The 25,290-nt window shown below is 43.5% G+C and overlaps 2 protein-coding genes across 2 annotated transcripts in view; one reads left to right on the top strand and one right to left on the bottom strand.

Annotated features, from left to right (window-relative positions):
• Positions 1-25,290, top strand: part of asun (integrator complex subunit 13 asun) — a 476,385-nt gene that overhangs the window by 311,876 nt on the left and 139,219 nt on the right. The window lies entirely within an intron of this gene.
• Positions 7,009-9,488, bottom strand: LOC123749432 (protein Tob2). Its single transcript, XM_045731534.2, has one exon. The coding sequence runs from the start codon at positions 8,824-8,826 to the stop codon at positions 8,047-8,049; it is 780 nt and encodes a 259-aa protein (XP_045587490.1). The 5' UTR covers positions 8,827-9,488; the 3' UTR covers positions 7,009-8,046.

Raw genomic sequence — 25,290 nt, 5'->3', positions numbered from 1 at the left:
TTTATTTCTATACAAAACGGTGCATAGGGTTGTAAGAGGACATATTGGTGTTTGAGCGTCACATTCGTGTAAGTCTACTAACATGCATAGCATTTCAAAATCTATTTTGTGTTTTATTTAAACCAATATTTGAATTCCCTTCGTTATATCCTTTCATCCATTTATATCCATCAATGATGTTGTAAAGGTTGTAAAGGAGGTTGTAAAGTAATGGTTTTTAATTTATCTTCATAAGGGAGGTTTCTAATTCTTGGGATTAACTTTTGTCATGCTTCACTGTACTCGCTCACGTGTATTTGTGTCCGTTGTGTAGTACGGCTTTCAAAGGCCAAGTGTGTGATGTAAATGGAGCCTGACAAGCGTAAAGCCTTAACATCTATACTAAATCATATCTCCCAGATCTTTGTTGCATTTAGTTTCTGACATTTCAACATTGTGCAGCTGATATCTGGGATCTCTATTATCACAATCCTTCCTACGTCAGTATTAAACTGCACCTGATAGAATTTTGTCCACTTTAAAAGAATGTTTATACAATCATGTAAGGTTTTTGTTTTCTAAATATATTCCCCGCGCTATTGTTTATTGTCTGCAAATGTGAAAATATTGGTGTATAATCTTGAATCTAAATCATTTATATATATAGTGTAAGCAAGAGGACACAGCCTTGAGGCACTCCACTTACAACAGTTTCCCACTCATGATTTACCACCATGTGTACTATACCCCTGCGCTCTCTCCGTCCCTGCCACACCCTAATCCAACTTAGGATAATCTCTCCACGACCTCCTGACTAACTTTATAATATCTGGTAAGGTACAGTATCAAAGGCTTACTGGTTAGAGACCGGCCCGCGTTCACAGTGATCCCGGAACCAGCAACATGTATAAGGTATAACATGTTGCAATCCTCACCGCTTTCAACAGCTTGCAATATATATGAGTGTAAAATTGTTAAACACGAGCGTCCTTTATTAAACCACGTTGTGATACTTTCAGTAATCAGCGTTTTTCAATATGCAAAAGAACATATTTGTTATTATCGGTGAGTGAAAGTGATCATTGAATATGACGGTAATGTGCAGTGTACATTTTCGGTCATCGAATAGTCTAAGACCTGAGACTTTCACCTGGTTACCTCATCCACACCAAGTAAACCCAACCCAACGGAGGGTTTTCGGTAATACGTTTATTGCTTATGATGTGTGTCTATGTATGTATTAACACGACGAACGGGGTGAGAATAGCTTGAGCTACCTCATCCCTTTGTGTGTATTTTACCTCAATAAACTTATTTCAATTTCGGGTTGTGTTGGGTTATAGGGGCCGAGGAGTGCAGGTCACACAGGTTGACCTGACCACAGGTTGTGTAGGACAACCACCACAGGATAGTGGTAGTTGTTCCTTCACTGGGAACCACACTAACCTCGGACAGATAATCTTTCTTTGTTAGAAAGTAAGGGTCTCTCTCCGCCCCGCTACGGGCCGGAGCCCCGGCTCGCGAGGCTATTTTAAAATTGGCTCTTACAAAACTCAGCTGTAACCTAGCGCCACTAGGTTATGGTGGCGTTGTGGTAGTGTAGGTTATAGTGGCGTTGTGGTGTAGGTTATAGTGGCGTTGTGGTGGTGTAGGTTATAGTGGCGTTGTGGTGTAGGTTATAGTGGCGTTGTGGTGGTGTAGGTTATAGTGGCGTTGTGGTGGTGTAGGTTATAGTGGCGTTGTGGTAGTGTAGGTTATAGTGGCGTTGTGGTGGTGTTATAGTGGCGTTGTGGTGGTGTTATAGTGGCGTTGTGGTGGTGTAGGTTATAGACGCGTTGTGGTGGTGTTATAGTGGCGTTGTGGTGGTGTAGGTTATAGTGGCGTTGTGGTAGTGTAGGTTATAGTGGCGTTGTGGTGGTATAGGTTATAGTGGCGTTGTGGTGGTGTAGGTTATAGTGGCGTTGTGGTGGTGTAGGTTATAGTGGCGTTGTGGTGTAGGTTATAGTGGCGTTGTGGTGGTGTAGGTTATAGTGGCGTTGTGGTGGTGTAGGTTATAGTGGCGTTGTGGTGGTGTAGGTTATAGTGGCGTTGTGGTGGTGTAGGTTATAGTGGCGTTGTGGTGGTGTAGGTTATAGAGGCGTTGTGGTGGTGTTATAGTGGCGTTGTGGTGGTGTAGGTTATAGTGGCGTTGTGGTAGTGGAGGTTATAGTGGCGTTGTGGTAGTGTAGGTTATAGTGGCGTTGTGGTGGTGTAGGTTATAGTGACGTTGTGTTAGTGTTATAGTGGCGTTGTGGTGGTGTAGGTTATAGAGGCGTTGTGGTGGTGTTATAGTGGCGTTGTGGTGGTGTTATAGTGGCGTTGTGGTGGTGTAGGTTATAGTGACGTTGTGGTAGTGTAGGTTATAGTGGCGTTGTGGTGTAGGTTATAGTGGCGTTGTGGTGGTGTAGGTTATAGTGGCGTTGTGGTGGTGTAGGTTATAGTGGCGTTGTGGTGGTGTAGGTTATAGTGGCGTTGTGGTGGTGTAGGTTATAGTGGCGTTGTGGTAGTGTAGGTTATAGTGGCGTTGTGGTGGTGTTATAGTGGCGTTGTGGTGGTGTTATAGTGGCGTTGTGGTGGTGTTATAGTGGCGTTGTGGTGGTGTTATAGTGGCGTTGTGGTGGTGTAGGTTATAGTGGCGTTGTGGTAGTGTAGGTTATAGTGGCGTTGTGGTGTAGGTTATAGTGGCGTTGTGGTGGTGTAGGTTATAGTGGCGTTGTGGTGTAGGTTATAGTGGCGTTGTGGTGGTGTAGGTTATAGTGGCGTTGTGGTAGTGTAGGTTATAGTGGCGTTGTGGTGGTGTTATAGTGGCGTTGTGGTGGTGTAGGTTATAGTGGCGTAGGTTATAGTGGCGTTGTGGTAGTGTAGGTTGTAGTGGTGTTATAGTGGCGTTGTGGTAGTGTAGGTTATAGTGGCGTTGTGGTGTTATAGTGGTGTAGGTTATAGTGGCGTTGTGGTGGTGTAGGTTATTGTGGCGTTGTGGTAGTGTAGGTTATAGTGGCGTTGTGGTGTAGGTTATAGTGGCGTGGTGGTGTAGGTTATAGTGGGGCTGTGGTGATTTTATAGTGGCGTTGTGGTGGTGTAGGTTATAGTGGCGTTGTGGTAGTGTAGGTTATAGTGGCGTTGTGGTAGTGTAGGTTATAGTGGCGTTGTGGTGGTGTAGGTTATAGTGGCGTTGTGGTAGTGTAGGTTATGGTGGCGTTGTGGTAGTGTAGGTTATAGTGGCGTTGTGGTAGTGTAGGTTATAGTGGCGTTGTGGTAGTGTAGGTTATAGTGGCGTTGTGGTAGTGTAGGTTATGGTGGCGTTGTGGTGGTGTAGGTTATAGTGGCGTTGTGGTGTAGGTTATAGTGGCGTTGTGGTGGTGTAGGTTATAGTGGCGTTGTGGTAGTGTAGGTTATAGTGGCGTTGTGGTAGTGTAGGTTATGGTGGCGTTGTGGTGGTGTAGGTTATAGTGGCGTTGTGGTGTAGGTTATAGTGGCGTTGTGGTGGTGTAGGTTATAGTGGCGTTGTGGTGGTGTTATAGTGGCGTTGTGGTGGTGTAGGTTATAGTGGCGTTGTGGTGGTGTAGGTTATAGTGGCGTTGTGGTAGTGTAGGTTATAGTGGCGTTGTGGTGGTGTTATAGTGGCGTTGTGGTGGTGTAGGTTATAGTGGCGTTGTGGTGTAGGTTATAGTGGCGTTGTGGTGGTGTAGGTTATAGTGGCGTTGTGGTAGTGTAGGTTATAGTGGCGTTGTGGTGGTGGTTATAGTGGCGTTGTGGTAGTGTAGGTTATAGTGGCGTTGTGGTGGTGTAGGTTATAGTGGCGTTGTGGTAGTGTAGGTTATAGTGGCGTTGTGGTAGTGTAGGTTATAGTGGCGTTGTGGTGGTGTTATAGTGGCGTTGTGGTGGTGTTATAGTGGCGTTGTGGTGGTGTTATAGTGGCGTTGTGGTGGTGTTATAGTGGCGTTGTAGGTTATAGTGGCGTTGTGGTGGTGTAGGTTATAGTGGCGTTGTGGTGGTGTAGGTTATAGTGGCGTTGTGGTGGTGTAGGTTATAGTGGCGTTGTGGTGGTGTAGGTTATAGTGGCGTTGTGGTGTAGGTTATAGTGGCGTTGTGGTGTAGGTTATAGTGGCGTTGTGGTGGTGTAGGTTATAGTGGCGTTGTGGTGTAGGTTATAGTGGCGTTGTGGTGTAGGTTATAGTGGCGTTGTGGTGTAGGTTATAGTGGCGTTGTGTAGGTTATTGTGGCGTTGTGGTGGTGTAGGTTATAGTGGCGTTGTGGTGGTGTAGGTTATAGTGGCGTTGTGGTGGTGTAGGTTATAGTGGCGTTGTGGTGTAGGTTATAGTGGCGTTGTGGTGGTGTAGGTTATAGTGGCGTTGTGGTGGTGTAGGTTATAGTGGCGTTGTGGTGTAGGTTATAGTGGCGTTGCTAGTAGTTTGATGTTGTTAGTAGGCTTTACGTCGCTATAATAGTAGTAGTAGTTGTTGTATTGTTATTGTAGTGATGGCAGCATTTGGTCACTGTGAGCAGTTCTGATAATGTTGGTAGTGGAAGTGGTGGTATTGTGAGCAGTGGTGACATGTTCGCAGCCGTAGACGTGGCGGTGATTGTGAGAAGTGGTGGTATGTTGGCAGGGGTCGAGCAGTGGTGGGGATGGTTGTGAGTAGTGGTGATATGTTGGCAGGGGTAGAGTAGCGACAGGGATGATTGTGAGCTGTGGTAATAATGATGGCAACGGCAGAGATGGTGATAATTGTGAACAGTGTTGATAATGTTTGCAGCGGTAGAGTAGTGGTAGCAGTGGTGATAGTGGAAGTGAGCGTGGTGGTAGTAGAAAGTGTGAATGGTGGTTGTAGTATGATGATGGTGAGTGAATGTGATGGTGACAGTGGTAGGAGTGCTGTGGTAGTAGTGAATGTAGGGGTGTGGTGGTGACAGTGTTGTGGTAGGGTGGTACTCACCTAATTGTGCTTGCGGGGGTTGAGCTTTGGCTCTTTGGTCCCGGTGCTCTTTGGTGTGAGTGTAATGGTGATAGTGTAGTGGCGATGGTGATCAGTGTAGTGGTGGTGGTAGCAGTGACTGCTGTTGACACTACACTGTCGATTTGGGCTCTAAGTACTGATTGATAAGAGATTAAGCCACCCAAGTGGTGACACGGGCATGAATAGCCCGTAATTTAAGTACTGTACTAGTAGTGTGGACTTTGCAATGTTACCCATTTTGCACCGACAGAAATACATGTTATGGTGTGATGGTGGAACTAAGTATCATAGTAATCATGTGTTGGTTGTATCCAGAGGGGTGACAGTGAACAGCAAGCTAATAGGGTGAAACATAAATACTTGGCTGTTGTGAAGTGTACATGTTCCGTACAGTAGATCCTTATCACCAAACTCATGTATTTGTTCACTTTCTGGTGTACTTTTTTCCCCAAGTTTTCTGATATCAAGTCTTGTTCCAGCTTTTCACGTATCATTATGCAAAGATATTTTCCTCACTATGAAAATTGTGTTCATTACTGTAGTCTTATATTAAGAGACTTAATTCACTTGTATTTACAGATCAGAGTCTTAAAAGCCAGCGTTAAGGGGATATATAAATCTTGTCACTTCTCGTTCCTTATGACTACAATTCCAAGTCATTTGCTCTTATTGAGAATAAAAAACAATCTTACTGAGGTTTGAAATGTTTCAGTTAAATTTCTAGGTGAAATTTGTAAGAGTTGTGCCACATTTTTTAAGCAAGCTCGTACTGGTCGTAATAGAGCCTTGCCTCACATTCTCAAGTTTTCACTGCTTTAACTCCTGCACCACCTTGAGAGGTTAGGTTACTTTAGTAAATGATCACCACTGATCAAGGCCTATTTCGAACGCCTATTTATTACCCAATATATCCAAATAATGAAAATATTGGGATTTTTCACTTAAGATTTGTATTTTTTTTTGGTTCTGCGTGTTATATAATTATACATAACATTTATTTTATATTTTCTTGGCAAGTTTTGATGCTCCTTTTTGGCCATTTTAAACTATATTCCATTTTGGTCATAAAAATGTACTGGTATTTAGAGTATGATATTGATATAGGTTTTATTCAGCGTGTTTTGATTTTTTGGGGGCATTAATTTCTGCATTCATTAGTTTTCTGTGTGATCTCTGTATACTTAAATTATGGTACATATGTGTATAGTAATTTGTGATAATAATAGTTCTGTACCAGTAGTAGTAATGTAAATTAATCTTTAACATTTTTAACTTTTTATTATTATGTACCGATTTTTTAATGACTTTATATCGATCAAGAATTATTTTAAATTTGTATACTAGACCTCAATGGACTATTTTTATATATTGACCAAATAACACAAAACTAGTTATTTTTTTAATAAATTTCTGGTCATCATTTTAGCACATTTCCTTGCATTCACCATAAGGTACCACTTTATACACCACTATTAACTCCAATAAATCAAAGGGGGGAATCAGTTTTAAAAGGTTTTTAGTGTAAAATTATAGTCATTTTTTCTTTGTTAAGTTCTCTGTATTTTCACTTTAATAATATTTTCAAATAAATTGTACTCATATCACATGGTATATGTTTCCACTCACCTGATAATATAAGAAAGAAAGTATTTGACTAGCAACTTAAAAATTAACACAGATTTGATATTTCATTTATCTTCGTCCAAGCTGAGCTCCTAAGATAGGAACACGTCACAATAATATTAAGTCGCCCTATCTGCACTTACAATCACTTCAGAGAAATAAATATTATTATCTAATCACTTCACTAGCTTTTTGTAAGAAAAAACTTGAGGATTTCATAAATGTAAAAAATAGGCCTCATTATTATTATAGTGAGACAACTGTAACATTACTGGGAGCTCTTATTTATATACTGTATATTGATATATAAAAAAGTTAACACAGCCTGTAGGAGCTTATGACCGAGCTTAACTTCACCACTGGCCACCGACGCGGCCTCATCCTTGTGTGGTGAAGAGAAACCAAGGAATTCAATGCATTGGACATTTTATTTATACTGTACAAAACGATTTTCTAGTAAAATTAGACGTTTTGTGGAACAAAATAGGCTTTTTACAGGCATATATTACAAGATAAGCATGCACCAACAAGGAAAAATGTACACAATTATATCACTACCCATGAATTGCTTAAAGCAAAAAAATGTCGCTAAAGCTAAACATTGATGAACTGAGCTAGAACATTTTTTTCATAAAATGAAAATAAAATACTGCGACCGAATTAAATCACAGACACTTTTTAAAAACTTTGACTTTGTACCATCTGAAAAAGTGAATTTTTCAGTCATAGGGTGAACTGGGATATTTTCGGTGTGAGGAGCCGGGCTGCCGTGGCTGTCATATCACAGCTTCACCACCACGGCGGCCCACACGAACAGCTGCAGGAGCTGCTCGCTGCCCTCCGGTGGAACAGCTGCAGGAGCTGCTCGTTGCTCTCCAGCAGAACAGCTACAAGAGCTGCTCTTGTCCACTCGTAGAAAGACAGGCTGCTCAACGCTAACCCCCCAGCTCGCCATGGTCGCTAAGGTACACAAGCCCAGAACCGCACCAGGGGACTTGGAATAGACGGAACCGATGCGATTCCTGGTCCCAGAGGGCGGTTCGTGCCCGGGCGAGTAGAACCACAGCTACGTGCTACAGGGTTAGGGGCGTGGGTAAGTACGAGGAGGCATGCAATGTCAGAGCATCAGAGCAGCAGTGATCGTCATCCCATGATAGAAACGGTGGTCACACTTGCGTCTACACGACCAAACACTCATACCACAACACTTAATAGGTATATTATATTATATAATATAGCTCATTATGTACATAAATATTACTGTTTACAAATAATCTTAGAATTTTTCGAGTTGTGATAGGGCGACGTGGGTCGTTCAGACGCTGGTAAAACAACCGACCCATCTCATGGTGGCGGCTGGTGGTGGTTCGATCACCTGTTGGTCCCTGATTGTACTTTCAACTGTTGGCGTGGTTGAGATCACAAAGAGTTGTCACGGAGAGTTGGCTCAACTTGACACGAAGAGCCGATCCATCTGTAGGGATCGCGCGTCCAGCCCTCCACGGAGAGATTCCTTGCACTTGACCAGGCTACCACTCTCTTTCCCCATGATGAACATACTCAGGTGCATGGCAGTCGCTGCGGCTACTTGCTGCTGCTGCTGCTGCTGTTGGGTCGTCACGGGGGAAAGGGGCGGGGAATGATGAAGTGGGCTGGACACCACGACGGACTTGGACGGCGAGAAGTGATGATGATGATGATGATGAGCATGATGAGTGACTTGTTGCTGCTGGAGATGATGATGTGGGGGCAGAGCTGGAGGCGGAGACGCTGGCTGTTGGGGCGGAGGTTGGGGCACAGGCTTGACGGGCGTTATTGCCATGGACTTGGCAGGGGACTTGGTCTCCATCGGTGACGGACACTTGGGCTGCACGTCCTCGTACAGCACGCAGATGGAGCCGTTCTCTCCGATCCGGTACGCCACTTCCATGGGATCCACCCACATGGTGAGCTCCGATGGGAAGAGAGATCTGAGGAACGACACAGCTAAGCCCATCATGAACCCAGCTCTGGCGATCAGCGGGTCCAAGTGGCCGTTGATTCTGATGCAGCGGTAACCGGAACCCTTGAAAGGCTTGTCGGGGAACCAGTGGTCGGTGTAGTGTCGGAGGAGAATATTGCACACATTCTCGCGAAACCTATCCAGCTGCTTCTCCGTCAAACCGCTGTTATTCAAGCGTGCCAAATCGACTAGGAAATTGGCCGCCGATTTAATCTCTAATCTCATATTCGTGGCAACACTTGGAGATCAACAGCTTTATGGAAAATTTTGCCGGAACGGAACAACACACTTGGAGTTATGGGCAAGTCTTGGTCGTGGGTGAGTTTCGCAGACCATCAGACGGGGACTAGTAAATCTGGCACTTGTCGGAAAATGAGGATGGCGCTTCGTATATTCTTTGGTATTGGCCTTTTGTTACACTGACTATTAGGATGGTAAACCCATTAACATCACAGTCTGTATCTGTCCTTGGACGGGGGATACTGGGAGTGCGGGTCACGCTTCTCGGCACATCCTCCTCCTCTTACGTCTCTCCTCTGACTGAAGATCGGGAGCGCGTGAGCTTGTTGTTGGCTTTCACCAAGTGACGTCATTCCGGCAGCCAATCAGCGCGCGCGCGGGGCTCCGTTTCCCGTCACGTGACCCGTCCTGGCAGCCATTTTCTAAACAAAGAACGGCTTCTCCCACAAACCTGGACGCCAAGCCAGGAGGCTAACAAAGAATAATACTGACGGCTAGACGCCACAGAATTCCCCCAAACCGACCAAAGCATTCCCCTGCTAGGCTTGAAAATTCTTTCTCTGAACCTAACATAAGTTTTAGAGTACAATCTGGCCATGCACACCCGCGATGCGACGAACCTTATCAATATCGGAAGTTTCACCAGTCTCTCACTAGAAAGCTGCCTGCACTGGCCCGACTTGAGCCTGTTTAGCGAAGGAAACTCCACGGTTGACCAAAGACATAGCTGGTGAAACAGGCACTATCTCAGCAGACTCTTAAAACAGGCAGCTTTAAACTTTGGATTTATACGCAACATATTTCCAACTTAAAACCAATAAAATCGGTTTTGTATTTAAGTGTAAAAGCGGTTTTTGTGCATTGAGATACACTATATACATATAAATTGTATTATATTTATATAATATATATATATATATATATATATATATATATATATATATATATATATATATATAATATATTATATATATATATACATATGTAATAATGTAGACAGATTTTATCAATACGCAGGCTGGTAGGCTTACAAACATTAACCAATTAACCAACATACAGGGAGGTACATTGACCAACATACAGGGAGGTACAAACATTGACCAACATACAGGGAGGTACAAACATAGACCAACATACAGGGAGGTACAAACATTGACCAACATACAGGGAGGTACAAACATAGACCAACATACAGGGAGGTACAAACATTGACCAACATACAGGGAAGTACAAACATTGACCAACATACAGGGAGGTACAAACATTGACCAACATACAGGGAAGTACAAACATTGACCAACATACAGGGAGGTACAAACATTGACCAACATACAGGGAGGTACAAACATAGACCAACATACAGGGAGGTACAAACATAGACCAACATACAGGGAGGTACAAACATTGACCAACATACAGGGAAGTACAAACATTGACCAACATACAGGGAGGTACAAACATTGACCAACATACAGGGAAGTACAAACATTGACCAACATACAGGGAGGTACAAACATTGACCAACATACAGGGAGGTACAAACATTGACCAACATACAGGGAGGTACAAACATTGACCAACATACAGGGAGGTACAAACATTGACCAACATACAGGGAAGTACAAACATTGACCAACATACAGGGTGGTACAAACATTGACCAACATACAGGGAAGTACAAACATTGACCAACATACAGGGAGGTACAAACATTGACCAACATACAGGGAGGTACAAACATAGACCAACATACAGGGAGGTACAAACATAGACCAACATACAGGGAGGTACAAACATTGACCAACATACAGGGAAGTACAAACATTGACCAACATACAGGGAGGTACAAACATTGACCAACATACAGGGAGGTACAAACATTGACCAACATACAGGGTGGTACAAACATAGACCAACATACAGGGAGGTACAAACATAGACCAACATACAGGGAGGTACAAACATTGACCAACATACAGGGAGGTACAAACATTGACCAACATACAGGGAGGTACAAACATTGACCAACATACAGGGAGGTACAAACATAGACCAACATACAGGGAGGTACAAACATTGACCAACATACAGGGAGGTACAAACATAGACCAACATACAGGGAGGTACAAACATAGACCAACATACAGGGAGGTACAAACATTGACCAACATACAGGGTGGTACAAACATTGACCAACATACAGGGAGGTACAAACATTGACCAACATACAGGGAGGTACAAACATAGACCAACATACAGGGAGGTACAAACATTGACCAACATACAGGGAGGTACAAACATAGACCAACATACAGGGAAGTACACACATTGACCAACATACAGGGAGGTACAAACATTGACCAACATACAGGGAGGTACAAACATTGACCAACATACAGGGATGTACAAACATAATGCCTTACAAACATTAAGATAAATACAGGAAGATACAAAAACACACAGGAAATATCGTAATGTATATAAACATATGTTTGTCAAGGTTGTAATTAACACCAATTTACTTGTCTTCCTCGGTAGTTTATAAGTACATATTTGTCTTTGATATACAAAACAGAGGCTGCAATATTTTGTGATATAGATACGAGAAAAAAAAAACCTTTTAAGTCTGTTATAGGTTGTGGCAGGCACTTTGGGGCTGACATTTGAGAGTTATCAGATAGTAATCATCTGTAACTATTTATATCTCATGATATATGAAAGCAATATTTGCCTTTTCCAGGGCTAGGATTAGCTGATGATGACATTGTATATTCTGCCCGTGGTTTGGGTCATTATTGGATTATTTACCCGCGCACGAGAGCGTATATTGAAAGGTCTCTTCTTTGTTTTTGTTTAGGCCGTGTGAGTGTCGCTGGCGGGCCGACCCCGGCGGTACGCAGTCGCTGGCAGCCGGCCTCAGCGTCACCCAACATGCCACATGTACGACAATGTCGCTCCAGCTATATTATCGCCTCGTACAACGCTTTCTTTGTACTTTGAGCCATCGAGAAGCCTACATGTGTATAATATAATAAGAGGATACATGTTCAAAAGTCACGATATTATTTCTAAGCGTTACATAAATCTATTTGAGAAAATAGACAGTTGTCGTACATCAACACGGGCGCATTTGACCATATATGGGCACTACAAGCTTTGTTAAAATATTAATATAAATTGCCTTCAATATAATACACAGTTTTTATCCTGTGTATAAACGAATAACCTCATTCGATTAGATATTTTTTTGAAATGATGTGTTCTTGAACTGTACTATTATAGATGACTGGTGACACTAGAGGGAAGCCAGTAAGTGGATGGGTGACCGCTTGGTTCCTCCGCTAAATGGAAGCTGAATAATCCTAACAGCTAATGTGATATAACTTAACATTTTACAAACTAACCGCACCCGCAGTCCAAGAGCTGAAGCTCAACCTTTCTACCAACACCTAGATGATGATGACATACTCACTATAAGCAAATAATGTATATCTTATTGAGTATACCTCGACTGAAAATGAATATATTATAACACTATACCTGAATATATTATGACACTATACCTTAGCCTAATGTTTTGTAAACAAAACAACAACATGGGCGTATCCCTGCGTATGCAATTGACAATGTTATTCATGTTGTATGTTGAAATACATGAAGGTTTTCTCCCTTAGGTTACAGCGATGTAAGTACATGTTGTTGCTTGAGGTTATATATATATATTTATTTATTTATATATATATACAAGAAGGTACATTGGGATTGTGAGGATACATAGAATAGTAATTACAATGTTGTAAAGCCACAAGTACGCGCGGCGTTTCGGCCAGGAAACGTTGCTGCTATATGCGAAAGGAACGAAACTTCTATACTGCAGTAACCCGTACACACAACTCGTGCCCCTTGAGGCCAAACACAAGTCATAATAGAGAATATATTAGAGGCAAATACGGAGCCTCGGGTACGTGACTGGTGTACGCCTTCTCCTCTTGTCCCAACCTTTTCCTCTTGGATATAAACATTTCTCTTAACAACTCAATACATTACTAAATTATAAATATTTGATGTGCCTGATACGTGATTTACAGACTAGTGTCTTGTGTGCGTATTTTTGTAACATATGGGTAGGGATTTAGGCTGATAGGTGTAAATCGAAGCCGAGGGCGAGAGCGCGTTCGGACACGACGGGTTAGCAACAGCGAACTCTGAATCGAATGCGGCGGTGCCACGTCTGCGGCCCCGCGGCTGACGCTCCGGTGTCGCGTCTGCTTATATATCGATTTATGAGACGCGTTAGTGATTTAGGGGCCTCGCCGAGTGATTATATTGTACTTAAGAATCAAAGAGGGACGGAGTATTGATCAGCACGTCGTGGAAACCCTACTTGAGCGCATCACCCCCAACTGATGGCACCGCTGCCTCACCCTTCAGTACAGTGTTGAGGTCAAAGCAGTACTCCGCCATTAAGAGAAATTGTTGATATTTGAAGCGTAACTGGTGGCCCTTTAAATATTTGTAAGTTGACATGATGAGAGTGGTTAGAGACGTGCTGGTTATAGGGGAAAATAGCGTGGAGGTTTGTTTGTGAAAGGTGGCTGTAGGGCGGAGGAGCTGGCTGATTATGTGAAGCCTTGAGATACTCTCAGACCCCAAGTCTCCTGTGTGTGCTCGCTCGCTCGTGCGCTCGCGCGCTCTCGCTCTCTCTCTCTCTCTCTCTCTCTCTCTCTCTCTTCCACGCACACAGTTTATATATATATATATATATATATATATATATATATATATATATATATATATATATATATATATATATATATATACAGTATATATATATATATATACACAACATTATATATATATATATATATTATATATATAATAATAATATAATACATACACAGGAAGGTACATAGAGTTTGTGAGGGCACATAACATTGTGTTTACATTCTTGTAAAGCCACAAGTTTCGGGCAGGAAACGTTCAGGCGTTTCGGGTTAGTTGTTTGTGACAGTTGATTGATTGACAGTTGAGAGGGGGCGGGCCGAAAGAGCAGAGCTCAACCCCCGCAAGCACAACTAGATGAATACACACACACACACACACACACGCACGCACACCTAATTACACTTAGGTAATTAGGCTGGCGTATTAGCACCTATGTTGCACTCGCATATTTTTTTGTTTAGGCTGCCGACGGTGTGTTGTGCTGTGTTACCGGTGGTGTGGGTGGATGTTACCGGTGATGGTGTGGGTAATGGCCTGCTAGACGGTCCCTCTGGAGGGCTGTGTTCTATTGGTAGCTTGATCACTGTGATGTGTTCATTGAGTAAAACTTTGGTGTCAGTAGTTGGGTTTTGGGTCTTAAGTGTATAATGCGGCTGGTGGTTGCCATTCTTCCTCGTTGGCGATAAAGAACCCTAATACTCAACCTACACAAGCACAGCTAGGTAAACACGAGAATTAGAGGAGACATAATTACAACATACACGATACCGATAAGTACCACAGGAAAGAGAGAATGGCAGGGGAAGAGTAATCACTAATCTTTATTTGGTCACCGTAAATGAGGTTTGTGTCACCTATAGCTGTGTCGCCGGAAATGTAAGCTCAAGAGAGAGAGGTATTCTCTTGGATCAACAGAGATGCAAGCTTAGGAAATATGTGTAGAATAATAAACTCCACATTGCGTTAGGAAAACACTTTGTCAAATGTAGATACTGTTCTTAAAAGATTCCCCCACTTTGCACCTGCAAGATAACGTAAGATTTTAAGAGTTGACAGATGTTAATCTTCTTGTTTGAGGAGCTGTTCACTTGAGACAGTTAAGCAAGTCCCAGCTGTGTCTGGGTAAAGTGACAGGTTGAAAAACCCAGCGGGTTTTCTTCCTATTGGGGAGTGTTGTGCACTCTGCTATGGCGGTGTGTAGCCCGTCCTCCTCAGCGTTCCCAATGTCACTAAACTGTTGTACTATAGTGTCCGAACCTAACTGATCCGAGGGTCCAACAACAGAAAACGAAACATGACGTCAATTGCTCCATTGTAGTGCATTGACATGCATTGTATTGCATTTTAATCAAATGTATTTGGCATATTTTTCAAGCAATTAATTTTATTTAGTTGAAATTATTGCATTATACAACGTGAGAAAAGAGCGGCGCCTGTGTTGACTTGTCAGTCACGACCGCAGGAGACTGATAGTTCTGTTATGACAGCCGGTGGACCAGTGTGTGGTGGTGTGGTGGATAGTGTGTGGTGGTGTGGTGGACCAACCCGTCCTCTTAAAAATAACGTCACTTTTGGCTCGTATGCGCAATATGGCCACATTTGGGTGTAATTTGAAATGAAATCGACTCACAAAAGTGACGTACTGTCCCGTTTTCTGTTTGAGTCGTCCGGCCTACTCAGAAAGGTTAGAAGAGGAAACTTTCAATTAACGTTTTTCAAAACGTTTTGAAACTTTAAGAGATTTTCCTGCCCACCTAACCTATCAGAGGACCCTTAACTTACTGTTGAAAAAAAAATTCCCAAATTTATTTTCATTTTTTTTCATTTTCAAATTACTGGCAAACGGCCAAAAGCGACGTTATTTTTAAGAGGACAGGTTGCAAGTGGTGGGCCCCTGCCCTTCGTCAGCCTGGGGTCGTCCAAGAGAAATACATTAGCTTAGCGTCCTGGAAATATATGTATGTTATATATACCTTGCCTTACCTCTAACAGCCTGGTTGATCAGTCCAGCAACCAGGAGGCCTGGTCGACGACCGGGCCGCGGGGACACTAAGCCCCGGAAGCACCTCAAGGTAGCCTCAAGGTAGGTAGGTAGGTACCTTGAGGTTACCTTGAGGTGCTTCCGGGGCTTAGCGTCCCCGCGGCCCGGTCGTCGACCAGGCCTCCTGGTTGCCGGACTGATCAACCAGGCTGTTGGACGCGGCTGCTCGCAGCCTGACGTATGAGTCACAGCCTGGTTGATCAGGTATCTTTTGAAGGTGCTTATCCAGTTCTCTCTTGAACACTGTGAGGGGTCGGTCAGTTATGCCCCTTATGTGTAGTGGAAGCGTGTTGAACAGTCTCGGGCCTCTGATGTTGATAGAGTTCTCTCTCAGAGTACCAGTTGCACCTCTGTTTTTCAACGGGGGTATTCTGCACATCCTGCCATGTCTTCTGGTCTCATGTGATGTTATTTCTGTGTGCAGGTTTGGGACCAGCTCCTCTATATAATATATATATATATATAGATATATATATATATATATATATATATATATATATATATATTAGGCCTAAAATTGCTTGGATAGGTGTAATTAAGATTTTAAGTCACTTTTCCATTGTTTAAGTGTGCCATTGAGTTCAATACTTCAAAAAGTGAATTTTTTGGGCCCAACAGTCCTTTTTGTACTATTGTCAGTCCTCTTCTGACAATAGTATGAAGATATGAATGACGATAAAGCGAGCACACACACACACAAACGTACACACACGTGTTTGGGCCGTAGTGTGTGTGTGTTTACCTTGGGTACGGTGACGTCATAGAGGATGACGTCACAGGAGACGTGGGAAGGGCCACGCGCCGGTAACCTGTGATAAGGGGGGCGGGGGGTGCTGGGAGTAGGGGATCTGAGGGCTGGAGAGAAGGTACTACACTGTGTGGTAAATGGGGTGGGTTGGGGGGTTTGGGGAGGTGGAGCGAAGAGGGGGGTGGGTAGGGTGTTAAGGGGGTTCATTACCCATACCTTACACGATACCTGATACCTTTACCCATACCTGGTAGACCCGCCACGTACCTTTCTCCAAGTATCTCCTCTGGGCACCGTTCCTTTCCTCCCGTCCCATCCCAAATGCTTATCCTGACCCCTTCCAAGTGCTGTATGGTTGGAATGGCTTGGCGCTTTCCCCCTGATCATCCGTATCTGTCTCTACCTGGAGTTGGGGTTAAGATGATTTTGAGGCAACACAGTCTCGCGCGGGCCTGTACGTCTTCTGTAGCTCCCGGGTGTGGATTCGAGCAGTAAAAGATCTCTGTACCTTCTCCAACTCAGCAAGGTTAGGTTTCATAGTGTTTGGCTACGTTAATATGGTGTATTATTGACGATGTGAAATATGGAATTCGAAAACTGTGTGTGTGTGTGTGTGTGTGTGTGTGTGTGTGTGTGTGTGTGTGTGTGTGTGTGTGTGTGTGTGTGTGTGTGTGTGTGTGTGTGTGTGTGTGTGTGTGTGTGCGCGCGCGCGCGCGCGCCCGCCCGCGCGTGCGTGCGTGCGTGCAGGCCCTCACTGAGAGTAAGATCTTACATAATCTCACATGACCTGCAGTTCTTCACAATATTTGTTTGAATCAGTGACCTGTAACTTACCTGATCCTTGCTTCAGGGTTCACTCGTGCGTCTGACCAATTATATTCTTTTTCTCAACACACATTTACTCTCCAGTAAACTTTAAGTGTACATTGTAGCGCTTTTGTTAACATGTCTTTTGAGGCTTTGTATATGTATCTTTAATTGATAGCAAATTGATTTGGTTAATTTGTAATTTGTTGATATTTTTTAGTGAAATTTATGAATGACTTTTATTTTAAATTATTATTATCGCATTTGTAATTGTTAGCATTAAATTGGTTACCTTTTTAACTGGTCGTTGAATCACATTTTTATTCTTCACATTTACCAGTTATAATTACCCTTTACTTAGCATTATTGTACATTTTATTTATTATTTCATATTTATTATTTAATATATAATTTAATATTATATTTTGTTAATAAATAATTTATAATTTACGTTAGTAGTAACAATAATCAACTTAAATATTTTTGTTAAAGTTTGTAAAGTTAAAATTAATTAATCAAACGTTTTAAATATTTTGGTTGGATATTTTTTTTATAATTTGTTGTAAATTTAAATTTTTATCACATTTGTGCTAGGTTTACTAAGACCCTCTCCGTGTCATTGTTGACATGGGCTTGAAACTCACCATATACTGCAGGTATGTTGACGACATTTTTATGCAGGTACCTGATGTCAGACGTTTGCAGCATCTGAAGGAAGCATTCGAGCATAATTCGGTATTAAGTTTCACTTACGAGATGGAGAGTGATGGGAAGCTGCCCTTTCTTTCTAGATGTAACAGTCACGGGAAGGAACGGAGGCTTCCACACTGAAGTCTACACTAAGGAAACGAACATAGGAATGTGCTTTAATGCCAATAGTTACTGCCCCAGACAGGTACAAGAGGAGTGTTGTGAACATTTACGTCGCCTGGGCTCTCACTCACAGCTCTGGTTGGAAGCAAGTCGATGAAGAACTCTGTAGAGTAAGACAGGTCCTAGTCAACAATGGCTTCTCTAACGTTTATCTTGAAGACGTCATTAAAAGGCAGTGAAAGTTACCTGGTTTGTGTGTCTTAACATTGCCATAGGCATATCCTAAGCCATAGTTGCCTTGGAGTGTAGTGAAATGCACACTACCTTTCTTTGCTTATATATGCGAACAAGCCTGAATGGTCCCCAGGACTATATGCAACTGATATAACTGATAGTTATATATTATATATATATAATATATTATATATATATATATATATATATATATATATATATATATATATATATATATATATATATATATAATATTGAGAGAGAGCAAGAAAGGTGGTGTAGCGTACAGTGAGTTAGGAAAGTCAGGGATCGAGGTTGGTGCCTTGTGCAACCGAACTGTGATGGGTGAAGTTTGCTCAATACCTGTGCGGCAGCGTCAGGTCTCACTCTATGGGGCCGTGAACACCAAGCTCACCAGTCACGCATACGCGCACGCACGCATGCACACACACACACACACGCACACGCACACGCACACACACACACACACACACACACACACACACCATACGCGCGCGCACACAGTCATTAACAAGCGTGGTAGTCAAAACACTAGAAACAATAGTTAAAGCCAAATAGGTTGAACACCAAGAGAGTAATGACATAATAACAGACAGACAGTATGGTTGTCGAACAGGAAGATTCTGTGTAACACATCTACTTAGCTTTTATGATAGAGCCACAGAGACACTACAGGAAAGAGGTGGTTGGGTTGACTGGGTCTATCTGGACCTAAAAAAGGCTTTTGATAGAGTCCCACACAAGAGGCTGTTCTGGAAACTGGATCATTCTGGAGGGGTGACAGGGAGACTTCTGACATGGATGAAAAATTTTCTGATAGACAGATGAGGGCAGTAATCAGAGACAATGTATCTGACTGGAGGAGTGTTCCTAGCGGAGTACCACAGGGTTCAGTTCTTGCACCAGTAATGTTCATTGTCTACATAAACCATCTACCAGAAGGAACACAGAATTATATGAACAGGTTTGCTGATGATGCTAAGATACAGGGCAAGGCAGGAGACACAGACGATGGTAATGCTCTTCAAATTGATCTAGATACAATAAGTGATTGGAGCGTCACGTGGCAAATTGAATTGAATGTGAATAAATGTCATGTCATGGAACGTGGAATCAGAGAAAATGTGGTAAGGAATTACAGAACTTTAATAAAGAGCGAGACCTAGCAGTAAATAGGTACCTGGGAGTTAGACAGCTGCTACGGGCTGTTTCCCAGGGGGTTGTGTAACAAAAAGGAGGCCTGGTCGAGGACCGGGCCGCGGGGACGCTAAGCCCCCGAAATCATCTGAAGATAACCTCAAGATAACCTGAAGATAGGGCTGGTTTTGGATAGTAAACTGTCGCCAGAGGAACACATAAAGAACATTGTGAGAGGAGCGCATGCGTCGCTTTCCAACTTCAGACTTGCTTTGAATTATATGGTTAGTGAAATACTAAAGAAACTGTTCATGACTTTTTTGAGACCAAAACTGGAATATGCAGCAGTTGTGTGGTGACCAAATCTCAGGACGCACATAAACTGGAAATGGCACAAGGGCATGCGACAAAATGGCTTCCGGAACTGAAAACCAAGTTACGAGGAGAGACTAGAGGTGTTTAACATGCTAAACCTAGAAGATAGAAGAGAGAGGGGTGATATGATCACCACTTACAAAATACTAGCTGGAATAGACCAAATTGACAGAGAGGAATTCATGAAACCAGCAACTTTTCGAACAAGAGGACACAGATTCAAGCTAAGAAAACAGAGGCGCCGAAAAAATATTAAGAGCATTTTCTTTTGAAAACAGATTGGTAGACGGTTGGAAAATGCTAAGTGAGGTGGTGGTGGAGGCCAAAACCATCAGTAGTTTCAAAGGGTTACGACAAAGAGTACTAGTAAGACGGGACACCACGAGCGTAGCTCTCATCCTGTAACTACACTTAGGTAATTACACTCACACACCTATTTGTTTGTGGAAGAACTTTGTCAGTGTCACAGTTGTCAATAATGGAACAAGTTACACGTAGAAGTCGTTGAGACCAATTCCTATCAAAGTTTTACATGTAAATGTGATCAAATCGTTACAAATACCATTAATCTAAGAATGTTCGGAAGGCAGAGCTAGGAGCCTAGCGCGACCCTGTAAGAATATCTAGAGGAGAGTATATATATGTATATGAGAATAGCACATATACATCTAGGAATATATATATGAGAGTTGTTACTACGGGGGATGTAGTAACGACTTGAGAATGGTCCAGGACGGACCGAAACGTCGTCGTCCCTTCACATTCTAGTGTGTGGTCTGGTCATCATACTTTAGCCACGTTATTGTGACTCATCGCCTGTAAACGGGGGATGTTTATTACAACTATTGCTTGAGGGGTTGTAGATAAGCACTATTACTGGTGGTTGTGTTGTGGCGAGAGCACTGGTACCTAGCAGTACAGTAGTCTGGTACAACACTTCCCCGACCATCCTGTGTCATCACATCTGAGGTGGTGTGTGTGTGTGTGTGTGTGTGTGTGTGTGTGTGTGTGTGTGTGTGTGTGTGTGCGTGATTCTATCTCTTTCTCTGTGCGTTTATTTCACTCTTTATGAGCCGTAAGTGAAGGAAAACATCCTCATATCACTGTGGCTTATCTCTGTGTTGCTAGTGTGTGTGTGTGTGTGTGGGGCCATGTGCGTGCGTGTGTTTACTAGTTGTGTTTTTACGGGGGTTGAGCTTTTGCTCTTTCGGCCCGCCTCTCAACTGTCAATCAACTGTTTACTAACTACTACTATTTTTTTTTTTTTTTTTTTTCCACAACACACACACACACACCCCCAGGAAGCAGCCCGCGACAGCTGACTAACTCCCAGGTACCTATTTACTGCTAGGTAACAGGGGCACTTAGGGTGAAAGAAACTTTGCCCATTTGTTTCTGCCTCGGTGCGGGAATCGAACCCGCGCCACAGAATTACGAATCCTGCGCGCTATCCACCAGGCTACGAGGCCGAGGCGTGTGGGGCCATGTGCGTGCGTGTGTGGCCATGTGCGTGCGTGACTGTTTCCCTCTGTGAGTAAGTGGGTGTGTGCAGTGTTAGTGACTGTGTGAACGTGACTGTCACCCACTCCCTGCGTGGTGAAGTGTTGCTCATTGTTGTCTGTCAACCTTTACTGTTGCACCCACACTTACACCCACACTTACACCCACACTTCCAGCAACACCCATAGGTCCGCTCACACCCTCACTTGCCCCTCACAGTGAACCATGTCGTGGTCTTGGACAATGTAACTGGTCTCTGTGTTTATCTCTATGTGTCTCAAGCCAAAGAGAGAATCCAATATGCGTTACCAATAACATATGTTAAGTCTATTCACCAGCTTGTTCTTGCTCTTGTTAGGCCCAGTTTAGATTATGTAGTTCAGTTTTGGTCACCGTAGGATGAAGGATGACAGTGTTGCTCCTTGATATTATTAATCTCCGTTCTGGAGGCAGATTAAGAATATTCTATTTACATTTTCTTGAAAGACGAAGGCTAAGGAGTGGCATGATTGATGGATATAAATGGAAGAAATTGGATATTAATTGCTTACTAAATGCATCAACTCAAACTAGTGCACAAAACATTTGATATAAAATGAATCTTCAGATCTAGGAAAAGACCTGGGTAAATACTGGTTCGGAAACCAGTATTTACTCTCTCTCTTTTTTGAACATAAAATATCTGGCTGCCTCCCCCCTCCCCCCCTATACGAGGATGGTGAGGGGGACTCGAAGGAGTGATATCAGACACATCTGAGCCAAGAGAGGAACAGGGCCCCAACTTACCTTCTTGTCAGACCTCCGTGAAGCAGCGAGGGGCCACCCCAACACCACACACCTCTAACCTCAGCACCTCCCTCACTCACTCAACCTCCCTCCCCGTCACACCCCACACACCACCCGGCCCGTCACACCTCACACACACACACACCCGGCCCGTCACACCCACACACACACCCGGCCCGTCACACCACACACACACACCCGGCCCGTCACACCACACACACACACCCGGCCCGTCACACCCACACACACACCCCCGGCCCGTCACACCCCACACACACACCCGGCCCGTCACACCACACACACACACCCGGCCCGTCACACCCCACACACACCCGGCCCGTCACACCACACACACACACACCCGGCCCGTCACACCAAGAATATGGAGCACAGTACCTGAGCTGAGAGTGAGGGCGTCACACCAAGCAGCACTTAAGGACTGACATTACGAACCATGAAGGTGGGACTCTCAACTGCTTGAGCTGGACACTTGACTCCGTCTGTGGCACCAGACAGGATCTCACCATGGATACTGAACGAGGGAGCTGAAACACTCCTCTGGCCACTTTCTCTGATACATAAGTACGCACTTGGAATAAGTGACTTACTGAAAAAGTTGAAAGACAGCATATAAAAGGCAGTATATCAAATGGGAAATAAAGAGGAGGCAACAAACAAGTTTGGCAGAGTCCCCCCTCCCCCCCCCCCCGTCTTGCATATCATGTAAGGTAATGGGTTAAGACAGTAAGACAGTCTTGTAGATCTGGGGAAGATTGGGCTATATAAAGCAGCACCAGCAAGGGTTCAAGGACGGCAAATCTTGCCACACAAACGTTTTACAAGTTTATGACCAGACGACAACAATCTGATAAGAGATAATGGTTGGCGGACGACATATTTTTGCTGGACGGTTAAAAAGCCTTCAACACACACAACCCCAGATGGAACGATAGTGCTTAAGTTAGCAAGCAAGCACTGGTGCTAGAGGGGGGAGAGAGGGGGTCAGTTGGGGCAGAGTACCTAGGTAGCAGAAGGAAGGTACTCAAAGTAAGGTCTTGAGAGCACCGATGTATGCTTCCCAGGAGGCCTGGTCGACGACCGGGCCGCGGGGACGCTAAGCCCCGGAAGCACCTCAAGGTAACCAAGGTAGCAACGGGCTTCCACAGGGACTGGTACCTATGCCTACCTATTCCTGATTTATCTGAACTTCCTCTCAGAGGAACGGCAACATCTGGATAAACTTAAACAAAATCGAACAAATGGCTAACAGAGTTTAACTGAAACAAATGCAAAGTAATGAAGGTGGGTGGTGGGAACAGGAGAAGGGCAACATTACCGGTTGCACCATGTGAGGTTGATATCGCACCGAATCTGCTTCCCGAAGACCACGTCAAGCGCAAGTGAATAAGTTTATGCAACACTGTACTACATGAAACTGCCTTTAGAAATGTGAATAAGGAGTCGTTGAAGACCTTGTATGTTACGTACGTCAGACCAACATTGAAATATGCTGCACCAGCGTTCAGCTATTGCCAAATATAATAATATTTTTGTTCTAACAGAAAGTTTCTTGTATCCCATAAAAAGCAGCTTATTGTCCTGCTGCTCGATATGGTCCCTGTACCCCCACATGAAGGTACCGTCCGTGTACCCCCACATGAAGGTACCGTCCTTGTACCCCCACACAGGTTGCAAGACGTATCATCTGGTGTCAGCCAGAACTGTTTAGCACCGGTGCCAGAGGTGCCAGATGCTGGCACCTTGAGGGCGCCAGAAGGTGCTTACCTCAAGGTGCTCAGCACCTTGAGGTAAGGCCACGTGTAGGTGGTCTTAACTGGCACTGTACACTCGTCATGCTAACGTTTCAGGCCCTGTTATCGGGCCATGAAATCAGTGTTTCAGTGCAGTGTTATCATACCATGAAGCAAACGGTCTGGTACATGGTAGTTATACCACGAGGCAAACGTTTCACATAATTTTGATCAGTATTTGAAGCAAAAGTTTCAGTCATTTGTTGTCACGCTAAAGACCAAACGTTTCTGTTCCTCAGTGTCACACCCTGGACCAAACGTTTCTGTTCCTCAATGTCACACCATGGACCAAACGTTTCTGTTCCTCAATGTCACACCATGGACCAAACGTTTCTGTTCTTCAATGTCACACCATGGACCAAACGTTTCTGTTCCTCAATGTCACGCCGTGGACGAAACGTTTCTGTTCTTCATTTCCATTCCACGAACCTCACGTTACTGTCAGGTCACGACGCAACAGTTTGTGGTCAGACACGAGGTAAACGTTTCCATCCTTTAGTTATCAGGCCAGGAGGTCAACGTTCCTATCGTTGACCTCCTGGCCATGAGATATGAGACCATGAGATAAACGTTTTTGTTCATTGTTAAACCTTGAAATAATCATTCCAGTTCTTTTTCATCAATTTGTGACACAAAACGTTTCAGTCCATTAATGTCAGACCATTAGGAAACGTTTCACCTCTGTGTGGTCAGAACATGACGTAAACGTTTCTGTCCCTTGATGTTAGGTCATTCATCCTTATGCAAACTGATCCAGTCAATCACTGAAGAAATTGAATTTGAAATTGTTGAAATATAATGAGACATATTTACATTATAAATATAATGCTCGCAGGAGTTCATCATTTTTCAACCCTCTGTAACTTTTGGTGCGTCATGGCTGTCAAGGTGGCAAGGGGGGGGGGGCGTTGACCGGAAGTTGTCCTGGAAAATATCCTCAAGAAAAATGGCAAGACCTTCGACAAGTCGCCGGCTTCCTGTCGACCTGAGTCAGGTGCACCTTAGCTGAGGGCCACCTGAGATGGTGGCCCTCAGGTAAGTTCCGGTAAACATGTCTATATATGCGAACAAGCCTGAATGGTCCCCAGGACTATATGCAACTGGAAACTCACCCCAGAAGTGACTCGAACCCATACTGCCAGGAGTATGGTATACTGCTATATATATATATATATATATATATATATATATATATATATATATATATATATATATATATATATATATTTGAATCAAACTATATCTGTAAATCTATCGCGAACAAAAAACTATATATTCTAAAATGTCTTTTGATTAACTATATCTAAAACTTGATGGATAGCAAACTATGCACCAAACCAAGTCAGTAGGGAAAGCGCGGGGTTCCTCAAGCTGGATACTTGACATGGTTAAGAAGTTACTCTCACAAAAAGATGACTTGTTGACTAGCAGTTTAAATCGTGTCGAAATCC

The sequence above is a fragment of the Procambarus clarkii genome, chromosome 17 (genome assembly GCF_040958095.1).
Source record: "Procambarus clarkii isolate CNS0578487 chromosome 17, FALCON_Pclarkii_2.0, whole genome shotgun sequence".
Lineage (NCBI taxonomy): Eukaryota > Metazoa > Arthropoda > Malacostraca > Decapoda > Cambaridae > Procambarus > Procambarus clarkii.
The sequence above is the reverse complement of the archived record's forward strand: the minus strand, read 5'-3'. Positions and strand labels throughout refer to the sequence as shown.